General features: G+C 58.6%; 1 protein-coding gene across 1 annotated transcript; it reads left to right on the top strand.

Annotated features, from left to right (window-relative positions):
- Nucleotides 1-4,048: 4,048 nt before the first annotated feature.
- On the top strand, nt 4,049-18,550 carry C25H6orf132 (chromosome 25 C6orf132 homolog). The gene is made up of 5 exons (XM_064399113.1): nt 4,049-4,247; nt 8,075-8,190; nt 11,739-11,814; nt 12,133-15,076; nt 15,382-18,550. The coding sequence occupies exons 1-5, from the start codon at nt 4,097-4,099 to the stop codon at nt 15,482-15,484; spliced, it is 3,390 nt and encodes a 1,129-aa protein (XP_064255183.1). The 5' UTR covers nt 4,049-4,096; the 3' UTR covers nt 15,485-18,550.
- Nucleotides 18,551-19,533: the final 983 nt, after the last annotated feature.

The raw sequence follows: 19,533 nt of genomic DNA on the forward strand, positions 1-19,533 counted from the left end.
CCCATCCGAGGGTGCAGCTGCTCACCCTGATGTGGAAGCAGATTGTTCTGGGGTGTTTACCTGTGCTGGGATCAAAGGCAGCCTCACACTGCGGTGTGTTACATCACAGCAGGGCTCACACGGCTCCTTCTATGCCATAAAAACTGCTGGAGATCTTCCAAGTGCTTTCCTGAGCTTTGTGCCCAGCCCACCATGCCTTCTGCTGTGTGGCCTCAGTCACGCAGGGGTGGCAGCTGTCCTTCCTCAAAAACACAGCCCAGGCACCTGGCACCTCCCTGTGTCCCTGGAGTTTGCTCCTCACAGGAGCCAGCGTGCCCAGCCTGCTGCTCGTGCTGCCCCTGAGCTTCTCCTGCCCCTCTGAGGGGAGGGCTGGGAGTGGAAGGTGAAAAACAAACATCTTTCATCGGGAACACACAACTGGGAACGGGCACAGGAGCCCTGGCAGCGCTGCCCAGCAGCTGCTGTCTGTGGGGTGATGAATTCACCTGGAGACCCCTCCGTGCAGCCAGGGTGAGGTTCTCCTGTGCCCAGCACCCGGGGCGAGGCGGGAGCAGCGCTGGGGGGTGGCAGGGCCGGGCTGTGGCACCCCCAGCCCCGGGGCTCGGGAGCTGAGTCACCCCTGCTGCTGCCCCGCAGCCCCTTTGAAGTCTCCTGGCTGCAATGAGATTTGTGGGACACCTTTGTGCACGAGCCCAGGCTCTCCCATTCCACAGGATTTTATTGGCTTGGCTTCTGCAGCTCTGCTCCTTTTTTTTTTTTTTTTTTTTTCCTAAAGAGGAATAAAATTTATTCTATGTTGAAATAGCAAAGACTTAGCTGACTTCTTGCTCTGCTGCTCTAGGCAGAACAAAATGTGACTGAATGCTCTCAGGAAAGCCAAAACAAAATTACAGAAGTATGTTGCTGCACTAAAATTGCTTTCCCTTGATAATTCCTGGTCTCCAGCTGACAGGATGGGTTTCTTCAGGAGCATCTTCTTTGTATACTTGTATGGTTTTATCAGTTCAGCCATTAGCAATCTGCTTTCCGACTGGTCAAAACCACGAGCAAACATTCCTGATTCAGTGTCTACAGAACCTGGCTGTAGAGCCGCATGAACCCCCTGGAAATTGTCCCCAGTCCCAGTCCCAAAGGCCCTGACACCAGCACACCACCAGAATTTACAGCCAGCGAGTTTCCAACAGCACTGTGACCAGAGAGGTCCTGAACAAAGATTCCAGCTGGGAATTTCCACACAGTGCCAGCTGTGCTTCTGCTGGAGCAGGGATCCTGGACAGCGGGGGAGTTTTCCTCTGGAGCTCCAGGGCTGCTGGAGATGGGCCTGGTGCTCCTCTGGGAGTGCAGGGCAGGAGAAAGCTGCTCCCGTGGGAATGCGGGGCAGGAGAAAGCTGCTCCTCTGGGAATGCGGGGCAGGAGAAAGCTGCTCCTCTGGGAATGCAGGGCAGGGGAAAGCTGCTCCTGTGGGAATGCAGGGCAGGAGAAAGCTGCTCCTCTGGGAATGCAGGGGACAGGAAAGCTGCTCCTGTGGGAATGCGGGGCAGGAGAAAGCTGCTCCTGTGGGAATGCGGGGCAGGAGAAAGCTGCTCCTCTGGGAATGCGGGGCAGGGGAAAGCTGCTCCTCTGGGAATGCAGGGCAGGGGAAAGCTGCTCCTCTGGGAATGCAGTGGGCAGAGGCTGTGCTGGTGTCCCAAACCTCAGATTGTATCCAGGTAGGAATGCTTGGCTCCGCCCCTGGGTGGAGCATCTCCCAATGGGATGATGGGATTTGATCAGCCATGCAGGGGCACTCACTGGCCGTGAACAGAAGATAATGAATAATTAATGGCTCATTAACAGCAGAGATCTCCTGGAGGGAGGATTGGCTGTGGGAGAGATAAAGAACACTCCCCCACCTGGTTTAACAGCTGGTGACAGAATGCACACATCTGGTTACTCTTGCATTGCAACCTAAGACAGTTTAATATTACTTTTCTACATTGTAAGATATATAGTTGTTTTCTTTTAAGAGATAAGACTACCCTGACTGAAACAGCTGTGCTGAAACCCTGATAAACACCTGTTTGTGGATAAAGAGGACACAGGGTGTTCAGCCTTGAATTTGTTGAAGATTCTATTGCTCACTACAATCTCTGCTGTTTTATCCCCCATAGAAAACGCAGAAGAGTCAGTTATGATTCTGCATTGTGGCTGCTGTTGGTTGTGAGCTGTTTTAGTGTTTGCCTTTGTTTCTGTGACCCTGTGATTCTGTGTTTCTATGACTCTGTGATTTTGTGATTCTGTGACCCTGCCATTCTGTGTTTCTGTGGTTCTGTGTTTCTGTGATTCTGTGATTCTGTATTTCTGTATTTCTGTGTTTCTGTGACCCCGTGACCCTGCCCAAAGCTCAGCAGTGCCGTTTCCCACCCTTAGCCGGCTGCAGTGCTGCTGTTTCCCAGTTTCCATCCCATCCCTTCCCCAAGCAGGACAATCCCTTCTCCCCCAGCCCACTACAGCCCGCTCCCCGCCGAGTGCCAGGGCAGCTGTCTGTCTGTCTGTCTGTCCGTCTGTCCGTCTGTCTGTCTGTCCGCCTGCAGCGGCGTTTCCTCTGGCGAGCAGCACTCGAGATAACTGTCGGGACAGCGCAGTAATTGCAGGGCTGGCGCAGGGCAGGAGCCGCCCTCGGGAGCGGCCCCGGCCGGGAGAGGCACCCGAGCAGAGACGGAGCCGCAGCCCCGTGAAAAATCCCCCAAAAAAATCCTTCAAAGTGCTCGAGCTGCTCTGCCACAGCTGTGGAATCGAATTTTAACATTTTCATTCTCCTTTTCCCTGCCCGTTTCCCATTCGTAATTCACTTTATTTAAGTGCTGCCTGGTATCTGTGCCACGGTTAGACTTCTCTTCTGGAATATCATAATGGCACTCATTTTTCATTCTTCACAAGGGATTTAATGCGTTGCTTTAATTTGTTTTTTTAAAGCAAAAAAGAAGATGCTCTTCACAAGAAAAGCATCACTTTAAAGTGATTAAATAAGTTGTATTTATCACTGAAAAAAAGAGAAATCTATATGGTTTTGACTCTCACAACTTGGCAGAGATAGAAAGAGGTGTAAGATCTTAACCTGAAGTTGGAAGCTGAATTTCAGAGTTAATGTTTTGACAACTATTTTGGGTTTAAAGTTCTCCAGAATTCCCTGCATTTATTAGTAGCCAATGTTACTCATTAACTCAATTTTTACTTGCAGGGCACAAAAAAATCGCTACCAGTGCTAGAAATTTGCTTTTGTACTTGAAACTAGAAACACTTTGGGGTCAATCCCGTCGCCTTCAAGGCTGTGCATCAAAAGCAGCCCGAGCCCCGGAGCAGCCCGGGCTCACCGGGTGCTCCCGGCCTGGCCAGGGAGCCGGGGCTCGGTGCAGGGACAGAGAAACGCGAGGAAGAGGAAGGGCAGAGCCCTCGTGGCTCGGGCTGCGGGAACGGCGGCCGACCCAGGGAGCTTTGGAGCTGGAGAAGGGGGAAAGGCTCCTCACTCCTGGCTGGAGCAGGATCGGGCTGTGCGGGGCGCAGGGAGCGCTCGGACGGAGCTGCCAGGCACGGGGCTGGGGTGGGTGTGCGGGGACAGCGGCCCTGGGGACAGCAGGGACACTGGGGCCAGCAGCGACACTGGGGAGAGCAGCGACACTGGGGACAGCAGGGACACCGGGGACAGCAGCGACACCGGGGCCAGCAGCGACACTGGGGCCAGCAGCGACACCGGGGCCAGCAGCGACACTGGGGAGAGCAGCGACACCGGGGCCAGCAGCGACACCGGGGCCAGCAGGGACACTGGGGACAGCAGGGACACTGGGGACAGCAGCGACACCGGGGCCAGCAGCGACACTGGGGACAGCAGGGACACCGGGACTGTCCCAGCTGGGCCAGCAGCGGTACCGGGACGGTCCCCGCGGCCGCAGCGGCTCTCGGATCCCAGGCTGCCGGGCTCGGTGCTCCCGGAGCGAGGGCACCTGGCGGAGGGCGGGCCCGGGGTGGGGCCGTCCCCGCCCTCCGGAGCCGCTCGGCCCCGTCCCCGCCGCCGCCGCGGGATGCCCGGCGCGGCTCGGCTCGGCTCGGCTCGGCCAGCATGAAGAAGCACCAGCCGCACTCGGTGCAGGGCACCTTCAGCCGCCTCTTCGGCAAGCGCCACTCCAGCCCCAGCGCCGCGTCGCTGTTCGCCACCAACCCGCCCTGGATCTTCACGCAGGAGGTGACCTCGGACAGCGCGGGTGGCACCGGTCAGTGTCCCCGTGTCCCCCAGCCGTGCGGGCTCGGACGGGCCGTCCCGGGGCAGAAGGGCTCGGTGGCACCGGGATGGGGCAGCCCCGGGAGCCCTCGGTGGCACCGGGAGCCCCGGGAACGCTCGGTGGCACCGGGATGGGGCAGCCCCGGGAGCGCTCGGTGGCACCGGGAGCGCTCGGTGGCACCGGGATGCGCCGGTCCCGGAGCCGCGCCCCGAGCGGGCCGGGGTCTCCGCACCTCGGCTGGGCCGGCTGCCGCTCCCGGCCAGTTAAACTCGGCCCAAAGAGGCCGCGGGGTGGGTGAAAATGGGTTTTATTGCTTCCCGTCGCACTTTCCCACGCCATGTTTGAGCTGCGCCTTCCCAGGTCGGAGTTATTTACTCATAAACCTGTTTCTCGCCGGGCTGCGAGCGAGGAGGGAGCTGAGGGTTGCATATTCCTCGGGATTTATTTGTGTTTCTTTGTGGTTTTAATTGCAATACGGTGCCCTGGAGGCTCATGTAGGAGGGAGCCAAATTAATAGTAATGGAGCCAGGTAGATAGAAGATAGCAGCTGGTGGATGAAGTTTGGTGGCTGTAAGAGCCCAACAAACTCTTCCAAGATGAAAAAAAAATAGAAGTGCTGGCTGCTGAGCTGTGCAGGGTGAAGTATTGTCTGTGAAAGCAACTGCGAGGTGGTTACACCCCAAAGGCCAAGCTGCTGAAACCGAGATAAAATGAAAATGTGACAGGGAGTTTCATGCAACTCTGCAACCTGGGAGGAAAATTGCTGATTTCTAACTGTCGTAAATCTGAGGAGGATTCAAGCTTCTCTCTGATGTGGTTTGGATTAGGAGAAAGAAAAGAAGTTGCTGTGTCTGCTTGTTGGGAGCCTGATTTCCGTGGCTGCGGCTCTGCAGTGGCAGCGCAGAAGCTTTTCTGCTCAGGTGTGGGTCAGAGTGCCGGGGGAGAGCCGGGAACCCTGAAAGGGAACCCTGAAACCTGAGCCTAAGAGCAGCTGGATCGATCTGAGCATCCTCCTGGGGTTTGTGCCCGGAGCTGGGCTCGGTGAGGGTAAGGGGACAGGGGGACACCATGGCCGAGGGGCTGCCTTGGCAGAGGGGACAGCAGCCCAGGGAGGACAGCAGCCAGTGGCCAGCAACCCAAGGGGACAGCAGCCTGAGGGACAGCAGCCTGGATATTGGGGACAGCAGCGTGGGGAGGACAGCAGCCAGTGGCCAGCAACCCAAGGGGACAGCAGCCCGGATATTGGGGCCAGAAACCCAAGGGGGACAGCAGCCCAGGGGGGACAGCAGCCTGGGGACCAGCAGCCCAAGGAGCCAGCAGTCCAAGGGACAGCAGCATGGATATTGGGGACAGAAATCCAAGGGGGACCAGAAGTCCAAGGGGGCCAGCAGCCTGGGGGGGCAGCAGCCAGTGGCCAGTAGCCTGGATATTGGGGCCAGAACTCCAAGGGGGACAGCAGCCCAAGAGGTCAGCAGCCCAGATATTGGGGCCAGCAGCCCGGGCCCAGCTGTGCTGCAGCCAGACCCACACCCAGCCCGTCCTGCCCCAGCAGCCCCAGCAGCCCCAGCCCTGATGTGGGACGGTTCCCGCAGGGCTCCGTGCCTGGAGGAGTCCCCTGCTCCTGCTGGTCCCCACCTCGGTTTCTCACACAGAGTAAACACAAGTTAGGCAATGTGCAATGGGTGTAGGTTTGCATGTCCCTGACTCAGAGATTCCTGAGTGTAGTGACTGATGCCTCCTCCTCCTCCTCCTCCTCGTGGGAGCTGTGGGTACCCCGCTCAAACCTGCTGCACTCCTCCAGGTGATGCAACCCCCGGGCAGGAAGGAGTTCCATTACCTGCACGGCAAATTGTTTATTTAATTTCCCGTGGCTGAGCAAACACAAATGTCTCTGGGACAGAAATGTCAGAAAGTGGCCAAAGCAAGGCCGGTGCTTTGAGCCAGCTGCTTCCACAGCTTCCAAGGGTGCATTTCCCGCTCCCTCCTTCCAGGAAAGGAGGCTGGCAGAGCTCAGGTCTTGCTGGTGATGGGCTCCCAGCAGGCAAGTCCTGTTTATCTAGCAAAGAAAACACAACTACAAGCACTTCATTTTCCTTTAATTAAAGCACTCAGGGTAGCGATGCTTAGTAATCTAGGATCAAAGTCCTTGTGATCTTTAATCCAGTTTCTCACTGGGTTTACCTAGTGACTGTTAAATAGAAAGCTCATCGTTTCAAGTCTCAGAACTACTCTGTCACTGCTCAGGCTGTCTGAGTCCAAACTCTCCTCTTGCCTTGGCCTTAATTCCTGCTCCTTACTCACTGAATGCGGGGTTTGAAAACCCACAAAATTAATCATCACAGAATCACAGAGTGCTTTGGGTGGAAAGGGAGCTTAAAACTCATCTCGTTCCACTCCCTGTCATGGGCAGGGACACCTTGCACTAGGTCAGGCTGCTCCAAGTCCCATCCCGCCTGGCCTTGAACAGTTCAAGGCAATCTCCTGGCACCTCTGTCCTCCCTGGGACTCCAGCAGCTCCTCCTGAGTGCTGGGCCCCTCCCAGGCAGGGAGGTGGTGAAGTCTTGGTAGGACCAGGCTGGATGAAGCACAGTTGAAAGCTGGAGAAAATGTCCTTTGTGTAAGGAATCCCTTGTAGGGGGAGAAGTCTGGAGGGAGGGAGGGGAAGCTGTGGTTGATAGAGGGCAGATGCTCCTGGGGGTGGCCCAGGGTAGCCTGGGGGTGCTGAGTGGGAGAAGGGAGAAGCTCTGGGCTCTGTGGTGTGTTTGAAGCTGTGTGGAATCACCTGCCTGCAGTCCCTCAGCAGAGGCTGTGCTGCCTCAGCCCAGCCCTGGCATGGTCAGGTTCTCCATTCCAGGTGTTCATCCAAGCTCTTTCCTTCCGTGGGACACTCAGAGGCATTTGCCTCCTCTTTTTCCCCAGACTTGGTGTAAAGCTGCTTCCCTGGGAGCTTCCTCCTGATTCCTGCCCATCCTCCTCCTTCTCTCCCTTCCTCACTGTCCAAGGCTGTTGTTGGGAGCACTCCTGCAGCTTTCCCTTCAGTCAGAGCCATTTTGTTGCTTCCCCCTCCTTCCTCAAACTCAGATTTTCTTTCATGTCGGTCTCCTTGGCTACGAGTTATTTGTGTATCTCCTTCCAGCCAAGGTGGGGTTTACATGCTTCAGTATTTCTGCTTGTTAATTCATGCTGCTAATCAGACACAAAGAACGTAATTAAATTAATTTTACGAGCTTTATTCACTGTCAGAAATAAACCGGCCCGAGAGGTGTGGCTCAGGGTGAAAGCACAAGGCTGGGAACCAGGAATTCCTGAGGCTTCTCCTGCTTGTCACAGCAGGGCCCTGTGACTTCCTGCCCTGCTGCCTCCCCCGTGCAGGACACTGTTCCCCAGAGCAGCTGGAGGCTTGTGGAGCACCTGCAATTCCCTCTGCCTGGGATGTCCCTGCTGTGCCCACAGAGCTGTCCCTCCTCCTCCTCCTCAGCTCTGCTGCTGCCTCCCCCTCAATTCCAGCTGCTCAGGCCAGCCAGGATTGCCTCCTGCTCCCTCTGAGCTGCTTCAGTTCGTGCTGCAGAGCTCGGGGAAGGCTCTCTGAGCTGTGGGACAGGGCTGTGAGTGCCTGTCCTGCACACAGAGACCTTCCTCTCCCGTCTCCCACTCCCCCCAGCACACCCAGCTGTTCCTCGGGGTCTGATGGGCTTTGCCCACTGCTGGGGGCAGCTGCAGCAGGTTCTGCACGGCTCTCTGCGGGCTCCCGGGGTGTCTGTGCTGTTCCCAGCAGTGCCCAGCTCAGTGCTGCTGCTGACAGTGTGCTCTCCCCGCAGGTGACGTGATCGAGGTCTACTACGGTGACAATCGCTTCGGGACCGTGACAGACTCTGGCACGGCCACGCTCAAACCCCGGCCCAGGGTCCGGCCGCTGCTGACCTTCCTGCCCCTGGTGAGTGCCCCAGTCACTGCTGGGCTGCAAGTGGTGCCCAGAGCCAGCTGGGCTGGAATTGGTGCCCAGAGCCAGCTGGGCTGGAATTGGTGCCCAGAACCATCTGGAATTGGTGCCCAGAGCCAGCTGGGCTCCCTGGTGCCCAGAACCATCTGGAATTGGTGCCCAGAGCCAGCTGGGCTCCCTGGTGCCCAGAACCATCTGGAATTGGTGCCCAGAGCCAGCTGGGCTCCCTGGTGCCCAGAGCCAGAGCTCTCATCCCTAGCCCAGGAGAGCAGCAGTGAGAGCAGAAGCTCTCTGTAAGGAGGCTGGCCATGAGGCACTGGGGGTGATCTGAGCTCAGGCTGCTCTGGGGCACAGACAGGGCACTGGGGGAGAGGTGTGGGCACTGTCAGGCTGCATTTTCAATTAAAAACTAATTGCTCTGGAGTGTCAGTAGCTGAACTGAAGTGATGGCACAGGGCAGTGGAGGCAGTGAAGTGCTGCAGTCCTTGGGTCTTGGCAAGGAGGAGACCTCTGCTAATGGAAGTGAGTGCAGGGGGGTTAACAGCCCCCGGGACAGTCCTCAGGGCTGGTGCTGCTGCTGCCCACACAGGCACAGCTGTCTGTGGGGCTTTTCCCTTCTGTGTCCCTCACAAACCCGGCTTGCCCTCCCAGTGACAGCTCTGGCGGAAGGAATGACAGCGTTTTGAAGGAGCGGTGTGTGTTGGGTGTTTGCACGCTTTCGGTGAGGTTTGACCATGATTTGCTGTGGCACAGACTCCTCTGCTGCCTGGCACATACCTGCCCCAGGTACACGCCTGCACGGGGCTGCTGTGCAGCTCCTGCCTTAACCCTTTCCCCACCCAGCGAGCAGCTCCCAGTGAGTCAGGAGGATGCACACGCCCTGCCCCGCAGCTCCTGTGCCTCTGCACCTGGCTGCTCTTCCCACAGCAGCAGCTTCCTGGCTGTGCCACAGGAATCCATCCCAGCAGGGCTGCAGGAGGGGGACCCCTGCTCCCCCTGCCCGCCTGGCTGCCCCAGCCCTGCAGGTATCCTGGGAATGAGTTCCTGCAGGAAACTCCACACTGCCCTAGCTCACAAACAAGGAGTTTGGGGGCAGCTCCTCATCTTCAGAGAAGTTCTTGGTCTCTCTGAGACCCCAGGGTGCTCAGCAGTTGTATTTTGGGGGGCTTTTGCAACCTTGGTCATTGGATGGGTGGGTGGGCTCCTGAGAGCTGGGGACCATGGTGGGGACAGGCAGGTCCCTTCACTGGGGACGTCTGACTCTGTTCCAGGGATGAAAAGTGATTCCTGGTGGTTACAGTGAAAGCTTCCCCCCACGGGATCCTCAGCAGGCACCGCTCTGACTCAGGTACCACAAACTGGAAATGCAGGTTCCTGGCACGGCTCCCAGCGCCTGCCCTGAATCAGCTGGAGGTTTTCTGGGCTGGCCACACCCCGAGCAAGCACCGGGAACAATCTTGCCAACCATCTCTGCAGACTGGCAGCGTGCTGGGGATGCTTTCCACTTCAGAAGGCAGCTCATGACGTGGGGATGGGTGGTTTCTGAGAGATGCTGAGCATTAGCAGCTGCCACAGAAGGTTTTGGTGAGGAACAGGCTTGCCCAGTTTGAAATGACACGTCCAAAATGACTGCTCCTGTACGAAGGGCAGGCTGTGTCCTCCAGCTTTGCAGGGCTCTCTTCTGCCTGCCAGTCCCTTTGCCCTCCTCCAGGCAGGTGATGCCGAGCTCAGACAGCTTTGTTTCCCTCGGGGTGCTCTGCAAACCTGCAGCAACGGATTTCCATTGCAAACGGGAACTGCCAGGGCTTTCTTTGTGATTTTGGTATCTCATTGCTCTGGACAATTTAACTGTCAGCTCTGGATTTACCAAATTGCTGTGGCCAATTTAGCTATCAGCTCTTGAAGTGCCTCTTGGCCTTTGTCTTCCCTCTGGCTCTCAGGTGAAGTCCAGGCTGTGCCCTCGTGCCTTTGCAGCCCTTGGCTTTCCTCAGCACGGAGCTGTCTGCTCCTCTGTGCAATGCCAGGACAGGAATTCCCTCACTCCTGGCTCACCTGAGACTGGCTCATTCCCTTGTGGCTATAGGGGATCTTTGGTCATCTGCAGGCTGATGGACGTAGCAAGTGAAACGTGTGCATTTTCCTATTATTTTGGCCCAATCTGGGGCATTCCAGGGTTCTTCCACAGGAGCCCGGGTGCTGCTGTTTATCAGCTGTGCCCCAGCAGCTCCTGAGCTCCCGGGGCAGGGCAGTGTGTAACTGTGCTGTGCTGTCTGAGCCTGGCTGGGGCTGCAGGGACACATCCAACTGACCTTCGATCCGGGAGACTTTGGAATCCCCTAGCAATCCGATGTGAGAGCGGTGATAACGGCAGGGAAAGGCAAAGGGCAGGGGCTCAATCATTACCCAGGCTTTTGTGTGCAGGAAGTGGCCGCGGAGAGGCGCGGGCTGATGGCAGGATAACATTTCCTTTGCCAAGGGCTGTCAGCAGCGCAAACAGCTACCAGCCACCAGCTCCGGGGGTGGGCAGGAATGCAGCGGGCTGGATGTGGGGCCTGGCGGTGGGACAGCTGTCCCTGAGCACTGTGCACTGTCCCTGACACTGCCCGTGTCGTGTCCCTCGCGGGATGCTCCGAGGGAGCATCCCCCGGTGTGAGACCCCCTGGCTGTGCTGCCCATCCCAGCTGTGCCCCTCATCCCAGCTGTGCCCCTCATCCCAGCTGTGCCCCTCATGCCAGCTGTGCCCCTCATGCCAGCTGTGCCCCTCATCCCAGCTGTGCCCCTCATGCCAGCTGTGCCCAGGCGTGTCCCAGAGCCAGCCCAGCCCCTCGCAGCCACCCCGGCAGTGAGTCAGGGGCAGGAGAGGCTTTGTGCCGCTGGCACGGCCCCGTGGGCTGCAGGTGAGTCACCTGCCCATGGCTCACGCTGGGTGGCTGCCGTGCCCTGGCTGCGGTGCCCTCCCAGCTGTGTAGGCTGCCAGATTGCTGCTCCTGCTCCAGCCAAGGGCGCTGCCGCGTTCTCGGCGTGAAGGGAGGAACTGCGAGCACAAACCACACAAGGAGCAGTTTTCCCCAGGGTGCTCAGATGTGCTGGTGCCAGTTTCCCCAAAGCTGGAGGTCTGTCTGTGTGTACAGGATTGTGGCCGTGCTTGCTGCAGAGAAATGCCCACCAAAGTGCCCACTGAACCCAGGGGAGCTGCTCAGTGCGCTGGTACATCAAAGGCTGTGCTGCTGCTGGCAGCTGGGCAGCCCCAGGGGGATGTGAAATAGCTGAATTCCTTGAGGGAGGTGTGAAATAGCTGAATTCCTCTCCAGCCCTGGGGGAATTGTGACCACGGTGGAACTGTGTCCATGGCTGTGCAGCCTTGATGGCTTCGCTCATCCCCTCCAGCCCTGTCAGCAGCAGCTTCCACAGGGGCCTCCGTATGAGGGACACTGCCCTGGATCCCATCAGGGCTTGTGTGGACAAATTACCAGCTGCTTGTCAGCCCTTTGCTCTGATCCCTGGCTGCAAGACTGACAGCTCTGTTTTCTCAACTCCTGCAGAATGCCCAGGAATCCCATGGGGTGGCTGTGCCAACGCCGTCGGTGCCAGAAGACTTTGTGGAGAAGGCAGCTCTCGGTAAGGGATGCTCTCTGTGGAGTCCTGGCCAGCACGGAGTGCTCACCGAGCCCTCGGGGCAGGAAGTGTGTGCGTGCCCAGCTCTGCAGCAGACAGTCTGCTCATATATTTCCATGCTAAAATAGAGTCTGCTATTAATTATTTTTTGAAGTCATTGAAAATTAATTAATTCCTAAGGGGTGAGGCAGAGTGGCTGTTGCAGTTCAGGAAGTTTTAGACAAGGCAAGGGGCTGGCTTGCTGGGCAGGGTGCGGGCACAGGCCAGGCTGGCTGGCCCTGCTGGAGAGGTGCTCACACGCCGTGTCTCGCTGTCCCGCAGGCTCTGGCTCCCAGCTCAATGGCAATTATCGGATGTACAGCTCGGCGGGGGACCTGCGCCCGCAGGCCCTCGATGGGGATGCCCTGGATGAGGAGATCCCCCCGCCACCATCGGTACCCCCACCACCCCCTCCAGCGCCCGTATCACCCGCTCTGGCCTCGCCGGTCCCGCCACCCCCCGAAATGCTGCCACCGCCGCCGCCACTGCCCCCCGAGATGATGCCACCACCGCCACCAGTGCCCCCCGAGATGGTGCCACCACCGCCACCAGTGCCCCCCGAGATGGTGCCACCGCCTCCTGCCATGGCAGCGCCGCCGCCGCCCGCCTCTGCCCTGTCCTCCCCCAGCACTCCGGCTCCTCCAGACTTCATCCCACCAGCCCCGCCGGGCGCCCGGGACCCCTTCGGGCCCGGCCTGTCCAAGTGGAAATCCGAGACGCTGCTGAACACGAGGCAGGCGGAGGCCGAGGGGCCGCTCTGCGCGGCCGAGGCCGGGGCGCCCGCGGCCCCCAGCCCCAAGGAGAGCTCGCAGCCCAAGCCCGAGCCCCACCTGACCTTCCCCAGGTCGTTCAAGGTGCCGCCGCCGGCCCCGGCGCGCTCCTCGTCCATCCCGGTGCAGGAGGGCCGGCAGGAGCCCGTCGCCAGGCAGCCTCACGCGCGGCCGCCCCTGCCGCCATGCTTCACCATCAGGCCGGCGGGCAGGGCGCGGCCGGGGGAGGCCGAGCAGAGGAGTCCCGGGCTCAGGCAGGGCGCTGGGAAGCCGGCTGTGCCCCCGCCGCTGAGCCCCAAGCCGGGCCCGGGGCTCAGCCAGGGCGCGAGTCCCGCCGGCCGCCGCTCGCCTCTGCCGGGCTCCGAGGGGGAGAAGGTTCCCCAGCTGAAAGCAGCCGGGGGAGACTCCCCTCCAAAACCTGAACCCCTCACTGCGAACGACCTGGATCTCCCTCCTCCGGACTACCCGACCTGCGAGGATGACTGGAAGGATGCCAACAACCTGAACAAGCTGCGGGACGAGCTCTCGGCCCTGCTGCGCTCCCCGCGCCGGGAGGAGAGGCCGCTGGAGAAGCCGGGTGCTCCCCAGCCCGTGGACAGCGCTCCCAGCCCTGCTGGCAGCCGTGAGCCGGGGCTCAGCGAGCCCCAGCTGGCCAGGAAGGACACGGGGTTATCCAAGGGAGGGGAGAGCGAGAAGAAAGAGGCACCCAGCAGCCCCCCCAGCACCAGTGGGGGCTCTCCCAGCATTGCAGTCACCGCCCCGGAGAGCAACCCTGACACGCAGCCCCGCAGTGTGATGACCATCAGGAACGAGCTGGAGGCTGTGCTGTCCCTGAAGAAAGAGGGGAAGCCTGCCCCAGGGCTCAGCAGCCAGAAGCAGGGTGTGGAGAATGGCATCAGCACCCCACAGGTGAGGAAGAGCCCCCCTGACGTGAGGAAGAGCCCCCCTGACGTGAGGAAGAGCCCCCCTGACGTGAGGAAGAGCCCCCCTGACACGAGGGACTCAGTGGTGCCAAAGCCGGTCCCCAGCCCGCTCCCAGCCCCGGCGGCTGCTGTGGAGAAGGACAAGACAGATCCCGAGGACCACCCTGCTCCTGCTGCTGGCAAGGTCACAGAGGACGTGAGCCCTGCTCCTGGGCCCCTCAACAGCAGCGTGAATCCCCCAGACCCACCCCAGGGGCCGGCAGAGGAGCCCCCTGCTCCCAGCCCCCCCCCAGCCCCCGTGTCCCCTGCACTGAGCCCGGCACCACAGCCCAGCTCGGCCGTCTTCCAGTACAAAGTGCACCGGGCTGGGGCCAGCCCGGCCGAGCCGCCCGGCGCCCCGGGCTCAGCTGAGCCCCCCTGCCCCGGGAGCTCGGGCAGGAGCCCCCCGGCCCCCTCGGGAGCGGGGCAGGAGGAGGTGCTGATCCACCCGGTGACGGGGGAGCGCGTGGAGCGGGGCTCGCCCATGGCGCTGCTGCTGGCGGCCCGGCAGCGCGCCCAGCGGGGCCGCCAGGCCGCGGACGGGGCGGCCACGCCGAGGGCCAGGCCGGCCCTGCGGCCCAGCAGTGCCTCCTCGGACACCACCTCCACCAGCTTCTTCCGCCACGAGTCCAAGCCCTACTCCTTCACCGTGGTGCCTCGGCCGTCGGCGGCCAGCCCGGCGGGGCCCGGCTGGAGCAAAGCCCCCTCCTTCTCCAGCTCCTCGGAGCAGGGCCGGGAGGCGCGGGCGGCGGGCGAGGCGCAGCCCCCCGGGCCCCGGCGAGCCGCTGCCTCCAGCCTGCTGCGGGGCCTGCTGGACTCGGGGCAGCCCAGCCAGCCCGGCCCGGCCCGGCCCGGAGCGCCCCGCCAGGAGGAGAACGGGGACACGGCGCTGGACGTCGGCATTATCCCCCCGCCGCCCGAATTCAGCAACGAGGCGGACGAGGCTCCCCTCCCGAGTCGGGAGGAGAGCCGCAAGTGCCCCAGTGTCCCTGAGGGTGGCCGGGGCTCGGCAGAGCCGCGCTATTTCAGGTGGGCTGGCTACAGCCGCAGCTACGGGGGCAACCAGGAGCCTGCGGCTCCGCTGCCCTTGGAGAAGAGCTGGAGGAACGGCGACTTCACGCCGCAGTACCCGGATTACAGCAGCTCCAGCGGCTTCCCCAGCCACGGCCCCAACCCGCGCCCGCTGATCAAGAAGCGCCTGTACATGTCGGAGCCCGACAGCTCCTACCCCCGGGCGGCCGCAGCCCCCCGGGCCTCGGGCACCCTCTCCTCCACCCTCTCCTCCTACAGCCCCGGGGGGTTCGGCTCCACGGCCGGGGAGGGGTCTCGCCGCCCGGGCCCTGGCCACAGGAACGGCCCCTCGAGCGCCCAGGGCAGGCGGGCGTCCATGGATGCTGCTGGGAAAGCCACGGCGTACGGCGGCGCCGCGGCTGAGGCCAAGTACAAGGGGCAGAACGGGGACTTCTCGCCCGCCAGCGTGCTGACAGCCAGCAGGTACGTGCCCCCCTGAGCCCACCCCTCCCTGTCCTCAGTGTCCCTTGGAGCAGCACTGGGGCTCCAGGGAAGCCGCTGCCCCTTGGCTCGTGCTCACTCCCAGCTCCTGCTGTTGCCCTGCTCCGAGGGCAGTGACCCTGCATGGCTCCTCTCCGGTGCCAGCCGTGACCCCCTGCCCATGTCCCTCCCCTGCCCACCTCACTGAGGGCAGACACGAAGCAATGAAACACATCCCTGCGGTGCTGACCCACCGCCAGGGTGTGGCTGGCCTTGCTTTGGGTGACTGCCCCTCTGCTCTCCTCCAGGCCTGCCCACGGCACCTCGCACTACGGGGGACCCTCCAACACCTTCACGGTCCGGCCCGGGACCCGCCAGCCCATCTCCTACACCTACCAGAGCCACCGGTAGGCTGGGAAGGGGCCAGAAGGTGCCAGGGTTGGTCCTCTCCTTCTCCACGGGCACCAGGGACGGTCCCAGCCCAGCCTGAAAATGCACTTGCTTGAGACTGCTGATGGAGAAGCTGGGGAATGAGCCCGAGACTGGACTTTTCTCACAGACTGCCATGGAGAGAAGTTACTGCAGAGGGCAGGCTGCTGCCTTGTTACGTGAGCAAACGTGGTTTCCCTTTTCCCCGTTTTCCCTCCTGGGGTATTTTCTGAATTGCAGCCTGATGGGCTGTCTAGGAAAGCCAAAGAGCATCCTCAGCTCTTTAAAGAGCATCACCACTGGAAAGATTGATTTCGGTTTGTTTTTTGGTTGGTTTAACTCCAGCATGTTTGGGAGCAGGGAGACACCAACTGAGAGATGTGCACAGTGGAAGCAGAGCAGTGCATAGCTAAATGTCAGGGATTGAAATGAGAATGTGAGGCCAGTGGGATAGGAGGAGAGTTTAGGATGCCTTGATGTCCTTAAGAGTTTGGAGCAAATCAATTCTGCCTTAAACCCAGCTGGAGCCGTCAGTGCCTGTCCTGCCCAGCCGGGCTCTGACCCTTCTCCAGGAGCAGCTTCGGGAGCAGGGCCTCGCTTTGCTGTGCCTTTTGGTCACTGTAAATGTTTCTGTTGGCAATAATTCCTCGTGGAAGGAGGCTGTGAGGCCTGGCTGGATGGCTGTAAAGCACTTTGGAGATGCAGGACACGGAGCAATCCTGTTCCTTGGCTGGTGGGTGCCAGTGACTCGCCGTGCTGCTGGTGCTCTCCCCGAGGGTTCTCTTGCCACATCACACCCCTGTGACCCCAAAGTGTCCTTATGAGCTGTTCCACTGAGACTTGGCTTCCACGTGTCTGATCTGGGGACCGAGAAGCTCCGTTTCAGTGTGGCTGTTTGTCCTGGGGGGTGTGGGCAGGGACACCTGAAGGGAGCACTGGTTCCCTCTGCTTTTCCAGGTGCTGCAGGTGCAGCCCTGCCCCTGCTCCCCCGGTGCCCCCGAGCAGCAGCGGGTGCCTGTGCAGAGCTGCCAGCAGCCTGAAAGAGAGCTCCAGCTCCCAGAGCGAGCAGTGGCTCTCACCACAGCTGACCTGAGGTGTGAATAGCCAACCTCCTGAAACTAGAAACAGAGACTCTTCCTCCTAGGTAAACCTGCTGAAAATCACTGTAAGATAACTGTAAAAACTTGTAGAGGATTTTTTTCTTATCACTGATAAACTAAAAGCACTTTGAGACATGCGTCTGTTCTTTTGGAAAGCACTTTCTATTTTCAATGCTAAAAATACCACTGGCTCCACTCCAGCTTGCCCTGCCTGGCACACACCTGGATGTGGCCTGCAAGCACATCTTGCTTTACAATTCAGCTCAAAATCAGGGATAAATTTTCCTTCACAGTGGAATTCTCAAAAGTTGTCTTGATATTCGAGTCATGTCATTGACAATCTATGTTTTGTGTTATTTCCAGCTTTACCTAATAATTTAACAGCCCTTTCAGATATTGCAGCAGCTTTAAAGTATTCTGAACTTCACTTTGCTGTGAATAAAATGAAAATGCAAATACAATAATCAGTCTAATAGCTAATTCAAAGGGCATTTTTATGCCAGCAAGTCACAGTGACTTAGAAGATTTCCATTGCTCACCCCAGCCAATATTAAAATAATAGTCTTTTAATATCTGGGTGTTGGTTTTAAAAAAATATTTATGGAGAAAAGTGACAATGGAGTAACTATAAGGACATTTAAGTGTGCCAAGTGTCATGTGGAATACCACCTGCCCCAAAACATGACATTTTCTCAATGCAAGGAGCATCCTGAGCATTGTTGTTTATCTGTAAAGTAAATCCGTGCTCCTCCTTGAGGCGCTTCAGGGTCATGTTTTGGTATTGGATGAAGTTTCACCAGTTTAACTTGAAAGCAAACAAAAGTCTCTTTGATAATGTTGCAACTTAATGTTTTTTTTTTCTTCCTGATATTTTTTTTCTAAAATAATAAGCTATATTTGCAAATGAGCTCTCAGAAACAATTTTAAGGCTGGGTGGGCAATTTCAGCTTTTGGTACTGACTTTGCCCAGAAGTGGGGAGGGCAGGCGGTGTGTGTGCAATGTTCCACCTCAAGAATTCTTCCAAATTGCAATCTCCCCAACACAAGTTGGTTTTTTTTTTTCATTTTTAGAGAAAAATGTGACACTCCCATGTTGATACCTGCTTTAAATGTCACATTTACTACTTCACCCAGGCACACAATTCACGTGTAGGTGAAATATGGTCTTAGTGTCTCATTACTAGCAGACATAATTGCTTTAATTTAGTGTTGGAAGTGTGATCACAGAAGTCAGCTTTATAAAACAGCCACTCTTCATTGAAGAACCCCACTCAGGGACTGCACAGGGCACTGAGCTGTCACTGAATCAGCCTGGACTCTGCTCCCAGGTGCAGGACTGGTTAGCAGGCAGGTTTTCAGCAGTGGGACTCTTCTGTTCTTCAAACACTTTGGACTATCCCTGCCTCTTTTGAATGCATTCAGCGAATTCTGGTATTTCAGGAACAACTCCCCATTGATTCTGGGGCCCTTGTGACAAAGGAGCCACTGTCAGAGCTGTTGGCAGCCACAGCACTGGGGACAGTGAGATGTGTCAGGAGTGGGGACTGCAGGGGTGGGAGCAGCCCCTTCCCGGGACAGGTAACTGCCAGCTCTGTGCATAAACTCCTCACGTTCCTGCTCCTGCTCCTCCCAGCTCTCACTACAGAAATTCAGCAAGAGTAACAAACAAAACTAAGGGGTATTAAAGGAGCAAAGCACCTGCCTCAGCCAGTGCTGAGAGCAATCCTGAGGCCCGAGTGTGGAATTATTCTCACATCACCCTCCCTGCTGCAGTGTGGTAATTCCAGTCGTGATACAACTGGAATTATCCCCTGCAGCTGCCTCTTCCTCACAAGTTCCTGCTAGGGGAGTGGAACAGAGCTTTAGCTGTAAAGTATTGAACAAAGTCTCTTATTTATGAGTGCCACTGAACACCAACCTTCTTGCATTAAACATTTCTGATGTTTGATTACATGTGTGGTCTGACTTTTTTTGGTGTTGCTTACATGTCTGTCTGCTGGCACATCCCTGAAAGGATGGGAAAAGGTGGCTCAGCAAGGGTTTGAATTTCAGCCTGCCCAGGGCTCGCTCCAGTTCCTCTGAGGGTTGGTCCAAAGCCCGTGGCCATTTCAGTGTTTCCAGAAGCCCAGCCAGGGATGAGGGGCAGCTCCCAGGAGCTGTGTCACTCTCACCCAGCGCTTGGGCAGGCTGGCAGAGCAGCAGCTTCTATAAATAGTCCTTGGGCTGGAGCAGTTCCCCAGGGATGAAACTCCCATTCCTCTTACAAGCCCCAGCTTGTGCCCCAACAGCGAGCACAGTGTGAGCCATGCAGGCAGCATGGGAGGCTCCTCTGCAGCGTGGCTGCTCCTCTGCACTCCCAGTTAAACACATTTGCATTCTCATCTCCTTCAGCCAGCTCTGGCCACAGAAACAGGCTCTGTGAGGGAGGGAAGGGGTGCAAGTGTGCCTTGAAGCCTTCACTGGAGCCACAGGCGATGTCCCCAGGTGTCCCCAAAGCTGAAGGGAGTGTGGAGCAGGGAGAGCTGAGCAAGCCACAAACCCCACAAAGCCCCCAGCACTGCCTCTGTCCCTGGGGAGCTGCAGAGCCAGCCAGGACTGAGGTGGCATTGCTGCTGTCCCTGACTTCCCTGCAGCCCTGGCAGCACTGGTGCAGCTCTGAGCCCAGCTGCACCCCAGCAGTGCCCCCTGAACTGCTCCTCTGTGCTGTGAGGGTAAAAACCCGAGTGCCAGTGCCCCAAAAGCAGACACTCCTTCAGGCCATGTGCAGCTGGGGCCCTGCTGCCTTGCCTTGCCAAGGGCAGCTGCTGCCATCCTGTGGCACCACGAACACCTGCCAGATGCTGAAGCACTGAGGCTGGTTTGGCCTTTAATTGTAAAAAAGTTAATTTATCAGCAATGACCTGCTCTCCTACTGGCTTCAGCACCCAGCAC

The sequence above is a fragment of the Passer domesticus genome, chromosome 25, assembly GCF_036417665.1.
Source record: "Passer domesticus isolate bPasDom1 chromosome 25, bPasDom1.hap1, whole genome shotgun sequence".
NCBI classification, from domain to species: domain Eukaryota; kingdom Metazoa; phylum Chordata; class Aves; order Passeriformes; family Passeridae; genus Passer; species Passer domesticus.

Coding starts and splice junctions, on each gene's coding strand:
- C25H6orf132 (XM_064399113.1), top strand. CDS start 4,097: ATGAAGAAGCACCAGCCGCACTCGGTGCAGGGCACCTTCAGCCGCCTC. Junction 8,191..11,738: donor TGCTGACCTTCCTGCCCCTG/GTGAGTGCCCCA, acceptor CAACTCCTGCAG/AATGCCCAGGAATCCCATGG. Junction 11,815..12,132: donor TGTGGAGAAGGCAGCTCTCG/GTAAGGGATGCT, acceptor GCTGTCCCGCAG/GCTCTGGCTCCCAGCTCAAT.